Source organism: Lepidochelys kempii, chromosome 2 (assembly GCF_965140265.1).
Source record: "Lepidochelys kempii isolate rLepKem1 chromosome 2, rLepKem1.hap2, whole genome shotgun sequence".
NCBI classification, from domain to species: Eukaryota; Metazoa; Chordata; order Testudines; family Cheloniidae; genus Lepidochelys; species Lepidochelys kempii.
Window position 1 is genome coordinate 43803681 of NC_133257.1, and position 17698 is coordinate 43821378.

A 17698-nucleotide genomic window follows, 5' to 3' on the forward strand; every position below is an offset into this window, starting at 1 on the left:
ATACGAGTTTTTGTTTCTCAAGTTCCATCTACAATGGGCTTCAAACCTTTCTTAAGAAACTCTATTTAATCTTGCTTTGAATGCAGCCCCGGACAAATGAATCAGCACACTCCTACCTAGATCTGTCTTTATTGCCTTTAGATACTTTTAACTATAATTGGATTTCTTCCCCTTCACCCCCATCCCAGCCGACATTTTTCAAGGATAAACATGGTAAGCTTGAGAAGCTGTTATCAATATCCCTTCAAATCAAACTCCTTTTTCAGACTTGGTGCTCAGAACTGTACACAGTAACCCCCTACAAGCTCCCCCTTTTTAAGTGGAACCATTCTTTCCCTTAGCTTTGTAAGTTCTTTTGTTTCTCAGATTTTGTTGGTTTAATTTAGACCATGGATGTTTAAAACCTGGTATATGTATTTTTAAATAAGACTGTGTTTTAAAGTGAGAATTTTGAAAAATATTAGCTGTGCAGAATGATTAGCACTGGTACAGTATGCACATCTTGTTAATAAAAATATTTGACACTGAAAGAATGCCTCGAAGTATTATCATAAAAGTAGATTTTTTTTTTTCCTGGTGAATAGTATGAAAATCGCAGTATCCACACACTGTAATACACTCAGTAAATCTGTCATGACTGAATGTAACCTTTATTACATGCAGACTGGGAGTTAGATCATGCCATTTCTTAGGCACTGCAGACTGAATGTTGATGACATACACATTACAGGACAGGCATGTTTTAGCAGGGCACAGCTGCAGGCAGAAGCTAAAGGACAATTCATTGTTCATGTATATCTCTTTTTTTGTTTTTGCTCTAGATAAATGTTTTATCATTAACAGACTGCTTCTTTAAAACGCCTGTGTGTAGGTAGCTAAAGCAGCCTGCAAAATGCAGGAGAAGCTTAGCTTTACTGTGAAGTCTGAGTGTAACCTAACTAGCTAGAGGATATGCAATTCCTGATTGACAGCAGGACTAGCATTATGCAAATGCTGTAAGAGCGAACAGCAGCTGGGGAACAGTGATCAGGGGCTCTGTTAGGGATCTCTCTACACACGCCACACTTATCTCTCTAGTTTTTCTCTCTTCTGCTGTTGTGTTTCATTTCAACAATCAATAAATTACACAAAACAATTGTTGCTTTTTTGACAATATTAAATTTAAAATCTCAGAGCAGTTTCAGTTTTTCAGCTAGAGATCTGTGAGAGCTTTTTACTCAAGCTAAATTGGTTAAATTTCAGCTGGGTAACATGCTTATCTTTAAACCTTTCTGTTTTTAAATCCTGTGTGTCTGGTCCCTTCATACTAAAGTGTATTTTGCTTGTTTCTTCCCGTCGTCTTCAGTCTGAAGCCTTATGTAGGTCAGGCTTGGCTTAAGCAGATTTCCTGAACCTGCGTCAGCTTAAGCTGAAGGAATTTTAATAAACCCTCCCTTGTAGGCGTGGGCCTAAATGAGACTAGCCTAGTTAAGCCTGATCTTTTTCTGTTTGTGAAAAAGAGCTGAGCAGAGCTAGGGACTGCATGGTGGTTTCAAAAACTGCCTCCTTAATTCAGAGATAACAATGGTTGGGAAGGCCAGATCTTCTAATTTTACCTTATCTGAAAAGCTTGATTTGCTAAAACTTGTGAAGCCGTATGTTAAAATTCTTGAAGAACATACCAATAAGCATTCAGTAATAGTGGAAAAAAACAAATGCTGGGATATCATAGCCGATAACTACAATGCCATCGGAGTAGATCGTCCTCCTCGTACTGCACAGGGCCTGCGCACGCTGTACAAGAGGCTCAAAGAATATGCCAAACAGGAGCTATTGCAGCAAAAGGAGACCCATTCAGATTATAAAAGCAGCATTTCTGAGCCAACCAAGAAAGTTGTGGAGATGATTCCACAGATTTCCAGTGTGTGTTTAAGAGACAGGAGCAGTTTACAAAGGTGAGATTCATTTTACTTTGTTATTAAATTAAAATTATAGCGCCTCCTACCTACTTTATACGTCTTATTCTTAACTTGAGTTCAGCGTCCTAAAGCAAATACCCACAACAGAGCTGAAAAGGATTGGAAACAATAGTAAGATACTATTTCCTTTGTTTTATGGTGACTTAACATTGCATTCTATTTTCAGCTGTGTTTCAAAGCTTGTTTCAGTGTCTTGTGTCATCTTCTGGAAGGTGAGGGTTAAGAGGGAATCACAGAGAAATAGTAGCTCCAACCTCTACCCCTCCCTCACCTTTTAATAGGCAGATTATTCAAACACCGAAGAACTGATGGCTATTCTCCTCCATTTAAGGTAATACTGCAGTCATCTTGCTGCATATAAAACTATTACCAGTTTACATAAGATCCATATAAAGTTCAGGGAACAAAGAAATCTATTTCGTATACCTTGTCTGTATCATAAATTATTCTATTAGGCAAATATTGAATATGTTTTAATTGAATCCAGATCTTAAGTACTTTGTCTCCATACAGTAAAGTGCCTTTAACAATACAAATAGATTTGTACAGATTACCTTTCCTTCACTTGCTGACATTTTCTAAAACCAGAGCAAAGCTAATTGCAAAATAAACTGTAAATAACAATACATGTATTGTATGCTAGGCAGTTTGGAAGCATATAGACAGAGATTGAGGAGCTACAGAATCAGAAGTTTTTTCTTTTGTAGTTCTTTAGTGCTCCATGAAGTAGGAGACTGTCTAGATTTGAATCAGACATAGTACAAGCAGGCAGTGGGCAAGCTTCTCCCCACAACTGCTATAATGCCCCTCAGTTCAGACTTGCAACACACTCTACTGGTACAGTATTGATCTTTCCAGGATCAGAAACTGCCAGGGTCAGATTTTGCTTCCTCTGGATGCAGATATTTTAAACTAACAAGGATAAAAGTAAACATGATAAAGCTACATTTTTACATTATTTTCATTAGCAGATCAAAATAATATGTGAAGTTGGCTTCCCATTAATCAGATACTACGTATAGTTGGTTGGTGCAACAGCTAAGTGTTCTAAGGGAAGCTGGCATGTGCACACATGGGAAGTTTGATTCATGGTGCCAATGACTGAACTGAATGGTAACAATTGTCTAAATCCTAACGTGCCAGATGCTCTTAAAAAAAAGAAATAACATGCTCTTGTGGGGCTTTGTTGTAAAGAAATCTGTAACACCAGTGCAGCCTAGTTGCTACTGGTGAATGCCCATATAGGTAAAATTCAAAAGATCTTATAAAAAACAAAACAGCCTTTTTAATTAGGTATAAAAGTGATGTTTTGATCACCACCTCCTGTAATGAAAAAATTAGTCTGAGAGCTATAGATGTTACCGGGACTTGTATATAGTAATGGTGCTTTTCATGCACAGCATATTCAAGAGCCAGTGATCTCCATAATTTGATTCCTGCAACGCAAACATATTTGAAATTGTTAGGACTCTGAGAACAGTGAATTGGGGCCCAAAATGATTTCCCCTAATATACCAGTTGGTGCACTAAGTATTGGAGAAATACTTTAAAATAATTTATGCAAAATGCACTATTATTTTGTATTCTTTCATTTTAACCCCGAATTACACCCCCCACCCAAACATAACCAGTTTTAACCCATTATAACATGACTTAGTTTTTGGAGGTATATATAAGTAGGTGACAAAGTCCTAATGTCACCTGGTATCTGGTAAGAAATTCTTATCTTAATTTAATTTAATTAAACAAAACCTGTGAATCATGGGTGCCTCAAGGTTATAAATACCACCCCCATTATGGTAACTGTTATTTCCCTTTCTTTCAGTGGAATTGGCAGGAGTCCCATTATAACTGCCAAAGAAGAGCTTCTCTTATTACAGTTCCTTCTTTCTGTTTTCACCTTCTATCTTACTGTTGTTTAGCTCTTAAGAAACTAACTAGAATTAGGTTTAGAGTAGCCCAAGAAAGCTTATGCTCTAATAAATTTGTTAGTCTCTAAGGTGCCACAAGTACTCCTGTTCTTTTAACTAGAAATAATCCACAGGTCTGAGTCACATGGAGGCTTAGCATTTTGCTAGTTTCTTGATGGGGTCCACTGTAGTGGATCAGTGTAGATTTCTCACCATTGGGCTGTTCTAGACCGTATCAACTCCCAGTCAACCTCACCTCCCCTTTCTGGGAGCCTCTCTTTCTCTTTAGCTTAACCTGCTTCTCCTGATACTTGTTTCCACCCCTTGCCTCAGGCTAGGAACAGCAAGGAAGGGTGAGGAAGGCCACATTAGGAGCTGAGGCTATGGCAGGAAGAAAAACAGCATGTAGCCAGCAGTGGAGAAGAGACTGTCAGTAGTACTTGGCAGTGGGAATGGAGCATGATGCTCTGTGCTTGCTTGGGGAGAGAAACATTACTGGTTGGAGGGCACAAGAGGCTCAAGAGAGTGAAGTTTTTGGGTGAAGTGAGAGGGAATGAGGTACTATATTTATTATAAGTGAAGCAGGAAACAACACCTATAATTAGGCTTGCCCAACACTTCTCATTTTAAGACCTGTTTTCAATTGCTTATAACTTTGCTAAACTTTAATAATTTGGGTTGAAAGTTTCCATACCAAGTGCTAGCCTTGGGCTGAATTTTTTTAATTCTGTGTTTGTACAGTATCTAATGTACAAATAATAATTTTCATTAAGAAGCTCTACTGCCTCCATGCTTTAAAGCAGGATGGTCGCCCTGGTGTCAGTGATGTGCCTTTTGCCATCCTTATGAAAATCCATCCAAACTAGGCTCAGTTAGGATCCCCTGAAAATCTATTTGCACATATTCAATAGAGGCTTGTTACCATGTGGCAGTTTAATACTCTGAAAATTCTATCTGGGCACGCTCCAGCCTGAAGCTGCAGGGGCTGAGCAGGACTTTCTGTGCAGTTGCTCTTCAGAGCTATCGGGGATGGAACAGAAACTTAGTTTTGCATGCTCTCAGTACTTTGCCTGCTGGCACCCAGACAGCAAGAAGGAGGAGGAAGGTTTCTGGATAAAATGCAGAGGAGTGAGAAGCTAGACCTGAGGGATGGCTGGGGATGGTGGGAGAGACTGGGAGGAAGGGGTGGAGAGGTTGAGAGACTGGGGCATGGAGAAAGGGAGTGGGGGAAAGACTGTGACTGAGGACAATTACCCAGGGGCAGGGTGAAGAAGGGCTAGGAGCAGAGAAGATCAGACTTGCTAGGGGAGAATGGGAATGGGACAGAAAGATCTGTAACCACTAGACTACACTCTCCTTAGAATCTGAAATAACAAAAAATTCCAGCATTTCATCATTCTTCTGCTATCAGGAAATATCTGTGAAACTGTCTGGCAAAACGTTTGCTTTATCTCCTCCTAATGACTAGCCCATGTACAGGATGAGAACCTACTGTGAATATCATTTACTCGGTTAACTCAAATGGCAGAGGTCTGTACTGTGGATCTAAGAGTTCCAGCCCTAGTGGTGAACAATGTGGTTGGCAGTATTGTTTCACATGCTGGAATTTTGTTTTTTTAGTTTACTTTTTTAAAAATATAGTAAATTGCATACAAAAAGAATGTTAAGGTTGTAAAGTCAAGCACTCAAAAGTTAGGAAGTAAAAGAATTAAGGCCCATGCAACCTTAATTGTCCCCCTTTTGTGTATGTATTATAATACAGTCTTTAATTACATGATCACATTATTTTTCCCACAGGACCCCTGCCTCATTCAGTACACAAGATGTACACTGCTTAAGGAATTAATCTGGGCTGTGTATTGAATGAAGCAGTTGTCAGTAGGCCCCGGGCCTCATTTGTTGTACAAGTTGAAAGGTGTGTAGTGAATGAGGCAGGGTCTTGCATGAAGAGAAAGGATGGTCTCATGGTTAAGGCATTTGAAAACTGGGTTCTATTCCTGCCTCTGCCACAGAGACCCTGATCCACAAAGGGATTTAGGTGTTGTGACACTCAGCATTGTAATGCTTGACTTTCAGGTTCCTAGAAAACCACTATCATCACTGGGATCCACATAGCCTGAATTAGGTGTCTATGCTCCCTATACAATGCATAGGGAGAAATAGGTGCCTAAGAACGGGATCCACAAAAGCCTGCACACTAGACAGGGAGTTGCCTAAGCTAGCTAATGGGAGATGCTGCCAAGAAGGGTGTGTCCTAAGCCTTCCCCTCTCATGAAGTTAGGCACCTCCCTGTAGTTGAGATCTAGGTGCCTATCTCTGCATTCTACAGCCAGAAGTCCCTTTCTTGGAGTCAGGCAGTTTAGTTGCCTAAGCAAAAAAATGGAGAAGGAGGTGGATGTGTCTCCTTTATGACTTTTAGCTCAGTGGTTAGAGCACTCACCCAGGATGTGGGAAACCAGGGTTCAATTCCCCCTTATGTATGATGGGAAGAAAGGATTTGAGCAGGGGTCTCCTACCTCTTAGGAGAGTGCCATAACCACAGACATATGGAATATTCTGATGTGGGGCTTCCTCAGTCTCTTCTATAGAATCTGTTCCTCCACTTTGGGTAAATAATTAGAGTCATTGGGGCAGAGTGAGCGAGCGAGACTAACTCTGTAGCTTGGTGGTTAGGGCACCCACCTGACAGATAGGTGAACAAGGGTGTCTAGTTCCCCTGTTTGGGTTGCATAGGGAAGATAGGTAGGGGACTACCTCATTTCCCTTTCTTTGTGGATTTTGCTGGGGCTTAGGCATGAGCTAGATTTCTGGACTTCTAGAGTGAGGCTGCAGTGTACATGCTCAAAGTGAGAAAACATAGGCATCTACCGTAAAAAAGTTATTCATTGAGTGAGTTTTGGTGCCTATGGGATTACGCAGCAGCTGAGACAGGGAACTGTGGATTGCAGTGATGCCTAAAACTGGGATTTAAGCATCTAAGTCCCTTTGTGGGTCTTATGTGATGCTAGGCAACTCACTTAAACTAAACTTTTCACAGGTTGCCAGTAACTATGGTCATGTCTACGCTACCACTTATGTCGTCAAAATTTATGTTGCTCAAGGGTGTGAAAAAAACATATCTCTGAGTGACGTAAGTGTCCCTGGCATAAGTGGTAGTGTGCACAGCACTCCTGCCAACATAGCTACCACCGGTCATTGCAGGTGGTTTAATTATGTTGATGGGAGAGCTCTCCCATCAGCATAGAGCAAGTACAGTAGAGATCTTACAGTGGAGAGCTGCATTGATACAGCTGTGACACTGTCGGGTCTCTAGTGTAGACATAGCCTATGTGTTCCTAATTTTCTGGGTGTCCAAGTTGAGAAATGTGGGGCTAGATTTACAGAAGTGCAGAACACTCAAGCTGAAACTGAAGACAAGAGTTGTGCTTTAAAGAAATAAAGTGCTATAAAATTAATGCTAAGTTCTGTTAAAAAAAAAAAAAAATGAGGCCATAGGCCCTCAAATTGGGCATCCGAAATTAGTGGGCACTTTTGACCTTAATCTCTCTGTGCCTCTGTCATAAATATAAAGGCTAGCTAATGGGAGATGCTGCAAGGCTAACCACCTATAAATCCCTCCTGGCCAGAGGAAAAACCCTTTCTCCTGTAAAGGTTAAGAAGCTAAAGATAATCTCGCTGGCACCTGACAAAAATGACCAATGAGGAGACAAGATACTTACAAAGCTGGAGGGGCGGAAAACAAAGGGTTCTTTCTCTCTATCTGTGTTGTCTTTTGCCGGGACCAGAGCAGGAATGCAGGTCAGAACTCCTGTAAAAAGTTAATAAGCAATCTAGTTAGATATGCGTTAGATTCTGTTTTGTTTAAATGGCTGAATGTGCTGAATGGAATGTATATTCCTGTTTTTGTGTCTTTTTGTAACTGAAGGTTTTGCCTCGAGGGATTCTCTATGTTTTGAATCTGATTACCCTGTAAGGTATTTACCATCCTGATTTTACAGAGGTGATTCTTTTACCTTTTCTTTAATTAAAATTCTTCTTTTAAGAACCTGATTGCTTTTTCATTGTTCTTAAGACCCAAGGGTTTGGGTCTGTGTTCACCTATGCAAATTGGTGAGGATTTTTATCAAGCCTTCCCCAGGAAAGGGGGTGTAGGGCTTGGCGGGATTTGGGGGGGAAAGACGTTTCCAAGTGGGCTCTTTCCCTGTTATATCTGTTAGACACTTGGTGGTGGCAGCAATAAAGTCCAGGGACAAAAGGTAAAATAGTTTATACCTTGGGGAAGTTTTAACCTAAGCTGGTAAAAATAAGCTTAGGGGGTTTTTCATGCAGGTCCCCACATCTGTACCCTAGAGTTCAGAGTGGGGAAGGAATCTTGACAGCCTCAGACCTAGAGCCCTGCAAATCCGCAGGTATCCACTTTATATCCTTTCTGCGTATAGCGGATGCAGATAAAAATTTTGTATCCGCTCAGGGCTCTGACTGTAAGAGCCGGGTGGGCAGCTGTGAGGAACCATGGCACAGATCCTCCACCTGCCCTGGGCAGGGAGGCTGGGGGGCAGGGACACTGAACGGAGAGGCTAGAGGACAGGGACACTGAGCTGGGGGCTAGGGGGCAGGGACACTGGGCGAGGGGATGGGACATTTGGCAGAGGGGCAGGGACACTGGCGAGTCCCTGCGGGTGGGGAGTGGGGGGCTGTGGTTCCCCACAGCTGCCAGTGCTGCTCTCCCTGACCCAGAACCAGCAGGGAAGGGGGGTGGCTCAAAGCCGCAGTCTGGCCATGGTATGAGCTGTGTGGGGAGCTGCAGCGGATCCTCCATCTGCCCTGGGTGGGGGGCCCGAGTAGCCCCCAGGCAGCTCCACAGGTCTTCCCCCTCCCCCGGCCAGGCCAGTGTGGAGCCCAGACGGAGAGCTGCAGGGAGCCGCGGCAGACCCTCCTCCTGCCCTGGGCAGGGGGCCTGGCAGCCCTGGGGCAGCTCCACAGGCTCCCCCCACCCCTTCGCCAGGCCAGTGTGTAGCCCAGCCAGGGAGCCGTGGGGAGCTGCGGTGGACCCTCCACTTGCCCGTGGTGGAGGGGCTGAGAGTAGCTCCCAGCCATCTTCCCCCCCAGTTGAGGGCAGGTAGAGGGTCCGCGACTCCGCACGGGACTCCCCACAGCAGCCCACGTAGCTCTCGCCGACTGGGCTCTTGCGGGGGGATGCCTCGGAGCCTCAGCCCAGCCCCCAGTGTAGAGCCATGCAAATCCACGGTTATCCACAGATAATTTTTGCGGATCGGATGCACGTACACATTTGTGTAGCCACACAGGACTCTAGGCAGATCCTCATCTGTAAAATGGGAATAATAATACTGTAATACCACTTTCATGGGAGTGTTTTGAAAATAAATTCATTAATATCTGTGAAGCATTCAGATTCTGTAGAGATAAGCACCATAGAAAAGTCCATAAGGAAGTTAATAATTCTGTCTTAAGAGCAGGATTTAAAAAGTGTGCAGTAAATGTGGCCTAGGGTCACACATTCAGCAAGGAGGATAACCAAAATATTGAATAGCTGATCATTAAGTAAGCATCATCCGTCCTATGCACTAAAGAAGAGAAGGGTCCTGTGGAAAAAAATAATTTGTAATCATGTAATTAAAAACTATATCATAATGCATATGCACTAGGGGGGCAATTAAGAGTGTATGGGTCCTAATTCCTGTACTTCTTAACTTTCTTGGCTGGCCAGCCTTCCTCCTCCCTGACTGATTTCCCACCTGTACTCCATGCTATGACTCTCTTGCTACCTTACAGCTACTCAGGTCACACAGACAGACACATACACACTGCAAGAGAAAAAATAATGCAGGCAGAAGTCCAGCAGCAGAGTGGGGGGCTCTCCAGTTTATTTCATTTAGTGCAGCATGTATGATTACTTCCTTGTGGGTAGGTAGCAAATGTGTGCATTTGGTGCAAGTTGCTCATGGCCCATAAAGTTCATGCCTGGGCTCTTCAGACCAGAATGGCTTAATTGGAGGAGCTAAGGGAGACAGAGGTACATAGATGAGACTTTCTGGGATGCAGTAGAGTGGTCCCACCCCTTCATCTGTCAGTTGAGGAGGATGAAATCTCAGGGAAGGAGAACATCAAGCTGGAGCAGAGGGAAACAATCCCATAGTTGGAACCTTCCTTCCAGATGATGTCCTGGTATCTTCTCACACTGAGGATACCTCTCTGTGGGAGGGGACCCCTGTTATTAGGAAGACAGGTGATTGTAATGGGGGATTTAGTTATTAAAAATATAGATAGTTGGATTTGTGATGACTGGGAGAACCATATGGTGAATAACCTGCCAGGTCTGAAGACCTCTCAAGACATCTAAACAAACTTCTGTGCAGTGCTGGGGAGCACATAGGTACCAGGAACATAGGGAAAGGTAGGAGAGAGGTCCTAAAGGCCAAATTCAGGCTGCTAGACTATCCTCTAGACTTCTTTGAGCAGCTAGTCCTGGAATCCACAAGGGGATGGGCAGTTATTGATTTAATCCTAAATGGATCTGGCCCAGAAAGTGATAATACAATAAAAGCTGTTTTATCTGGCACTTCACCAACCGGAAAGCTCTATAAACCGGGATTTGAGCTTCATTAAAATTCTGGTTTATAGTCTGGTTGGTGCAGAGCTCACAAGGGGTTGGGGTACAGGAAGGGGTTTGGAGCGTGGGCTCTGGGAGGGAGTTTGGGTGTGGGAGGGGATGCATAGTGCTGGATCCAGGAGCCACTCACCTCGGGTGGGTCCCCACAAGCGGCGACCTGTCCTGGCTGCTCCTAGTGCACAGTGCACAGTTAACCTGTGGAACTCATTACCAGGGGATGTTGTGAAGGCCAAAAGTATAACTGAATAAAAGAATTAGATAAATTCATGGAGGATAGATCCATCAATGGCTATTAACTAGGAGGGTCAGAGATGTAGCCCCATGCTCTAAACCTCTGTCAGAAACTGGGATTAGATGACTGAGGATGGAGCACTCAGTAAATTTCATCTGGTCCTGGACACTGTCAGAAGACAGGATGCTGGGCGAGATGGACCATGGTTCAACAGACAAAATAATATTTATATTTTGAGATTCCATTTATTAGGAATTTTTTTCTCTTAAAATTTGCTTTTGGTCAACTTCTTGTAAGATAAATTAAGCGAAGAGACTTTAGTTAATATTAACATAGGAAAATACAATTTGTATTCTTATTCATATAAAATAGGAGCTATAACCCTTGAAAAGTAAAGGTTTAAAGTGATGGGCTTATATGTTTTTCTACCAGGGCTGTTTTCAGAAATGAGTAGCATTCTAGGTCAGAGGAGGAGTGGATGAGGGTGGCGCTGGGGAGAGGAAGTATCAGGTGGCAGTGAAACTGTTTCAGCAGGGACCACTTAAATCTAAATGCTGTTCTCTCTCTCTCCCATCCCACTCTGTTGTTAGTGCATAAGAGTTGCCTGCTTCTGTCACTTTCACTTTCTTCTCCTGCATTGCTCCCTTGCCTACTTATCACTGATAGCTTTTGCTTTACCCATCCTGTGGGAGAAGAAGGGCCCACCAAGCTGGTTCTGTCTAATCTATGTAGCCTCCTTCATGGTAGAATATAATACCCAAAGGAGGAAGACAGAGTGAGAGAGAGACTATCTTTATGAGAGAGATAATCCCAGTCAGTGTACTGGTGAGGTTTTGCCTGTATTTTATCTGGCAGAGGGGCAACATTTTAAACAAATTATTCTTGATTAGCTATGTCACAGTTGCAGGATAACCGCACCTCTGTTCTCCCACAGTTGTCCCTCAAAGGCACCTACTTACAGGTTTCTGGCTCCCAGCCATCCCCCTCTTGGATGGAGACCCACATCTCGTTCCCTCCTGAGCAGGGATTTTTAAGGCTGCACAGTTCCCTGCCTTACACTTTGATATCCCTACCAAGCCACACTGCCTTAAAAGGCCTGTGCTTTGTTTTCTGACCAGTGTGTTGCCCACAGTTATAAATTACCTTGCAACTCCTAAGCAAGTATATTTATTCTTAAGGTAAAAGCATTATAGGGGAAAACGTATTAAAACAATAAAAGAACCTACACCTGGACTAAAAAGGTTATTAGAGGTCACCCCCAATTTCTGCTTTGGGGCTCTGGTAAGTTTTAGTCCTTTTAAACCCACCTAACTGGGTTTTCCTGATGGTTATCATTTCATTTTAGATACAGAACGGAGACAGGGCAGATCAGTTGCTTTTTTAAATACAGCTCAATCTTCTGATCTTGGTCCTCTGTGACAGGTAATCAACAGACTCCTCAGGGTGCACCTTTGAAAGACTGTATTGGGGTTTTTTTATGCATAACTGGAGTTGTGGAATTTGCATTAGCCTTTCCCTAGGGATTCCTCAGGAAATCCACTTAACACTTTCTATCCCAAAAAGTACACATTTATTTGGCACAACTCAGTATAGTCTCTTGAAATCCTATATACTTCCCAGGGCTTACATCTGTCACCTCTCCCCACTAGGGAAGTTGCATACAGTCCTAGCTCACCTTAATAAAGTAAGGTCTTCCAAGATATATTGCAGGAAATTGCCATATTTATCACAAATTAAATTTGCTCCTATTTTTGTATATAATGGCTTTTGTTTACAGATAATGACTTAATTATTATATATATGTTTTAGCGCTAATATAGATAAAGAAATGGTTGCTGGTACCAGTTCCCCACAAGCAGTGTTGGATCACCATCCTGTCACAATGGAGTTGGAACCAGAAGAGGATGTCAAACCTCCTCCTTCCTTGGCTGTAGATTCACAGCAGAGTGAGGACTTAGAACAAGGAGAAGAACACCAATTGGTGCATGTTATGGAGAGATCTCCTTCAACTTCACTGTCTTCTGTTGATATGAGAATGATGTTGTCTTCATCTCCCATCCCAAGAAGAGATGATTTTTTTAGGCTCGAGGTTGGAGAACGCTTTAGGCCAGCATGTGGGTATGAGCCACAGATGTTGCAAATGCTGAAAGAGGAGCATCAGATAATCTTAGAAAATCAAAGAAAAATTGGGCTTTATGTCCAAGAAAAGAGGGATGGCTTGAAAAGAAAGCAGCAGTTGGAAGAAGAGCTACTGAAAGCAAAAATCAAAGTAGAGAAGCTGAAGGCAATAAGACTACGACGTGATCTGCCAGAATACAACAGTCTTTAAATATTTATCATCTCTGTCATATAATCTGAGATACTTTATAATACATTCTTTTTGCCTAGCAAAATGATTTTTTATGTTAATTTGGATGGATCAAAATCTAGCCTTGAAAAACGAATGCATGTTTTCCATTTTGTTTATGTACATTAGCAAAAATGTCAAATGTCTTTCACAGGTTTGAGTCTTCTCAATATTTCTAGTCTGAAGTATAACCAGATGCTGTAGCTCTGTGTGTAAGATAAAAAACTGCCTTTGGAAATCTTCCACTGATCTTTATTAGAGCTGGAACAAGCTAATGAAAATTTAGACAGGTGTTCTTAAAGGTGTTGATTTTATGCTTTATTCTTTTTTTAAAGCAATTCTTATCCTTTTAATATTCTTTATGAAGTTATTTGAAGGTTAATAAATATATATAGAGAGAAGAAATAAAGGCCATGTTTCTTTATATATCTTTTTCACTCATTTTAAATTTGTAAAGCCTATGGCAATGATGAGATTTTGCTAATGTGTTATATTAGCTTGGAGAACATAGGAAACTGACTGGATTATTTTTTAATGCTCAACTGAGGAAAGGTTGAACACATATCTTTTTAAAATTTAACATCTTTTATAATATTCAGTGTATGAAAGTTTCCATATGATAATTTCAAAATAGAAATGCTGAAGGCAACATTTAAATTTTCAGAACTGCACGCATGCATAATTTGTGTGCACAGTTACTGTGATTGTGTATTCAATTGTGGTAATTACACTGGCAAGTGACTAGAAAGATATCTAATTTGTTCATTTCCATGCATAATTACTATGATACATGTGCAACCAAGACAGATGCAGGTGCATTTGGATCAACATCACTGTTATGCTATAGCTACCAAAATGCCATAGTTTCTCTACATAAATAATTTGTGACCCAAAATCCAAGTAAGATTCTTTATTATCTAGGATAATTTTTGTGAGTGGTACGACTTTTTTTTTATTTATTTACAAATAAAAATCCCAAACACAAAAAATAAATCCATTCTTCTATCCTTCCTAGCAACATCCCTTGCTTGCAGTATAGTCCCTATACTGTTATGACCACTATCAAGGAAGCAGGGAGGCAAATAAATGCCTGTCAATCATAGCTATTACATAAGCTCCAGACTGCCCATTTCTTCATGGTTCTTTGCCTTCTGCCCTCTGGAATCATGGAGCAGCACCTGCCTCAATCCTCTGACTCCATATTTCTTCTAACACTATTTTCCCTTCCTCCAACTTCTAGCACAAGAAAAGGATATGAAATACAGGGTAAAGGAAAAAGAGAGAAAACAAAGGAGATATCATTCTACCTGTGTCTGCTGTCTAGGGCCCCAGCAACACAGAGAGGACAAAAGCAGCAATAAGGAGGCCATTCCCTCCTATGGCTGCTTCCACTCATGACTCTATCCACCAATGCTCTTTAGATCAGCTGCTTTCTCTACCCACACAGGGTCTCTCCATATGGGTGAGGGGCAGCGGTCTGCATCAGTAGATGAGGTAAGCCCTGCTACTACTTGTCGGTCTCCTGGGCCACTCAGGATATCTTTATAACCGCAGGTGTGACTGATAACACAGTCTGAAGACTGTAGGATTGCATAGGTTTAATTAAGGGCTTAACTGAGCCTAAAGAACCTTTATTTGTGATGCTGTTGTGAGAGATGGATAGAAACCAGCTTGACTGTCAGAACCCAGGATGAATTTGTGGAATTAGGTGAGGTAGCGGGTGGAGGGGTGGGGTGGGAAAGTGAGAGGAAACAAATCTTTTACTTGCAACCTGAGGAAATCGAAATCAGTGAGATTCAATGAATATGGAACTCCACAAACTGTTTTTTTCCCCCTACAGTCACTTTAGGATAGAGCAGAACTTTAAGCCCACGTCTACACTCACACTTATATCGACAAAACTTATGTCGCTCAGGTGTGTGAAAAAAACACACACCTGGGTGACATAAGTTTTGCCAGCATAAGTGCTCATGTATACAGCTCTGTGTCACTGCTCATTTAGGTGGTTTTATTATGTTGACAGGAGAGATCTCGTGTAGAGCAGCTACATGAACGATCTTACAGCAGCGCAGCTGCATTGGCACATCTGTGCCATCGTAAGTTCACTAGTGTAGACATGGCCTAAGATTAGAGCCCCATTCTCTGTATTGTGCCTTTTGTATGCCTTGAAGGGTTAACCTCCAATAACTAGCCTTGATTTCAGTACACACCCTGGCCAACCCCAGCATTCTTCAATTCCAAGATACTGATATATCTTGTAGAGCTGGAACCACTTCCACAGGACATTCATTTTCCTGAGCCTACAAGACTGAAAACTTTTTAAAAAATAAAAGGCATTCTTCCTGCTGTACTTTACCATCCAGGATGTGGCTTCTGAGGAATGGGAACCAGCATAAAGTAAATTTTCAGTGCCTACCTCATAGCATGGAAATACCTGGCTTTGCCGGAGAATCTAGGTTCTGCTTATCCAGTGTTATGGGGTAGATGCCAAGTTGTTTCTATGTTCTTGTTCCAAGTTCTCATAGACGTGGTCCCACATTCAACAGAGGCCGGAATGAGGTCGAATAGGGCTTATGGTGTTGCAGTGGTTGTCTTGACTACAACCCACTCTACACTGGTTATCAGAGCCCGCCGCATAGACTTTGGAAGCTTTTCGACATAAATGTCCATTTCTTTCAACATCTCTCTCTACAGATGTTATCTCTGTGAGGGCCAGAACCATGCAACTTTCCACTCTTTGCCAGCATCAGGTGGCTTCTCACCAGGAATGGAGAGGTAGATGCAAAGACCAAATTGGCAGAATCTTCCCAGCGTTTTAGATTCTGGGAGGAAAAGAGTTGGGTGGATGAAGACATAATAGAATATGGAGGTCCCATGAAGACGCTTTCTCCACCATCCTCACTCCATATTATGATTGTATTTTTTCTGTTCTGTTTGTAAGAGAAAGGAGTTTTCTCTTCTTCTTTGTGCTAGCGGCATCTTCTCTACAGAGACTTCTCATATTTCCAGTTTCCTTTTTTCTAATTTCATCATGGTGGATCTTTCAATTCTTTGGTCATTTTGCAGTTTGCTTGCACCTTGTCATGTGGGTTTACTTCTACCTTTAGCCATCCTCCTTCAAATGTACTTTATTTTTTTTCCCATGGAAGATGTCCTTTCCTTCTCTTAGTCTATCAAAAAGGCAACCACATTTGGTGCTTCTCTCCCTCCAATTATTATGGGTCTGCACTTCTTCTCTAGCACCCATATCTGGGTTGCATCATCACATTACTTGCCTCTTAGACTTGGACATCTTTCATTTCTTAGAAAGTGTACATTCACTATTGTTATGTTGCAGCTTTAAGGTATATCTACACTGCAGCAAAAAACAAGCTGTGTTCACACTACAGTGGGTAGCTAAATATGGCAGTGAAAGGCTCTGGCCAGGGGGATGCAGCGGGGAGCTGAGGGAGCCTTTCCGCACTGATGGAGTCTTTCACTGTGGCAACTTCCCACTTTCACTGCCATGGGGAGCTGCTGGAGCCTTTCCCCACTGTCTCCCTGCTGCCAGAGTCTTTCCCTGCTGCTGGAATCTTTTGCCACTGCCTCTCCACTGCATGAAAAGACTCCGGCAGTTGGGAGGCATCAGGATATTACACTGCTAAAAATAGCAGTATTGATGTTGGAGGCCCTGTTTCGGCATGTAGAGAGTGAGTTTTGGCATGTCTTGATGCGCCTAAACAGTGCCTTATTATCTAGAATGTTGTTTATACCCATTTGTGGGGGGCATGCAGTTTACGTACTCTACACACTGCCATCAGGAGTGTGCTGTGTAGGCATACCCTTAGGCAGTTCTTCTGGACCTGCAGTCTTAGGAACTTCTCTGTTCCAGTACACAGCCTAACTGAACTAACATATATGATCAGGCAGCTTGGAAAACACAGCACCATGTTCTGTCCTTCTCCCTCCCCAGTCTCTGTACCTTACCAGTGCCTCTATCCCTGTCTGCCGCAGAAAAGTGTACCTTTAGCAAGGATGAGCGAGTGCAGCCTTCACCTTCGTGGGGTCTCCGAACAGTTTATGAGTGTGCTTCCAGCAAGATAACCATACTAAACAAGTCCAGGAAAGAGCTGCAATCCCAATTTTGAGGGATATATTCATTTGCTTGAGATTGAGGCAAGGAACTGTGATAGTGTTCCCCTCCTTTCCTCTTGACTCAGGACTTTGGAGAAAAATAAGACATGTCAGAAATGATACGACTGCCTCTTTTGTTGCTCTTCATCTTTGAGAACAGGAGTATCACCAAGTTCTCCTCCTTGATAAATGCCCTTCACCTGGAGCATCTGTTCCAGAGACAAGTCAGTTTCCCCAGCTCATGTCACCTAGCCTTGACATCCTCGAAGCTGAATGAAGATGGTATTTCACTGTAGGATTTTTGGAGGATGTAGCTTGGGGTGTTTCCTCCTGGAGAAGGAGTAAAAACATAAGAATGGCCATACTGGTCAGATCAAAGATCCGTCTGGCCCGGGGTGGGCAAACTTTTTGTTCTGAGGGCCACATTGGGGTGTGAAATTGTATGGAAGACCGGGTAGGGAAGGCTGTACCTCCCCAAACAGCCTGGCCCCTGCCCCCTATCCGCCC

At 42.5% G+C, this 17698-nt stretch overlaps 2 protein-coding genes across 3 annotated transcripts in view; both read left to right on the forward strand.

The window, feature by feature from the left end:
* The window catches only part of RAD54B (RAD54 homolog B), a 122651-nt gene that overhangs the window by 40075 nt on the left and 64878 nt on the right, over window positions 1-17698 (forward strand). The window lies entirely within an intron of this gene.
* On the forward strand, window positions 1470-17637 carry FSBP (fibrinogen silencer binding protein). Its single transcript, XM_073330564.1, has 2 exons — window positions 1470-1934; window positions 12541-17637. Exons 1-2 carry the CDS (start codon window positions 1564-1566, stop codon window positions 13058-13060), a joined length of 891 nt encoding a protein of 296 aa, XP_073186665.1. The 5' UTR covers window positions 1470-1563; the 3' UTR covers window positions 13061-17637.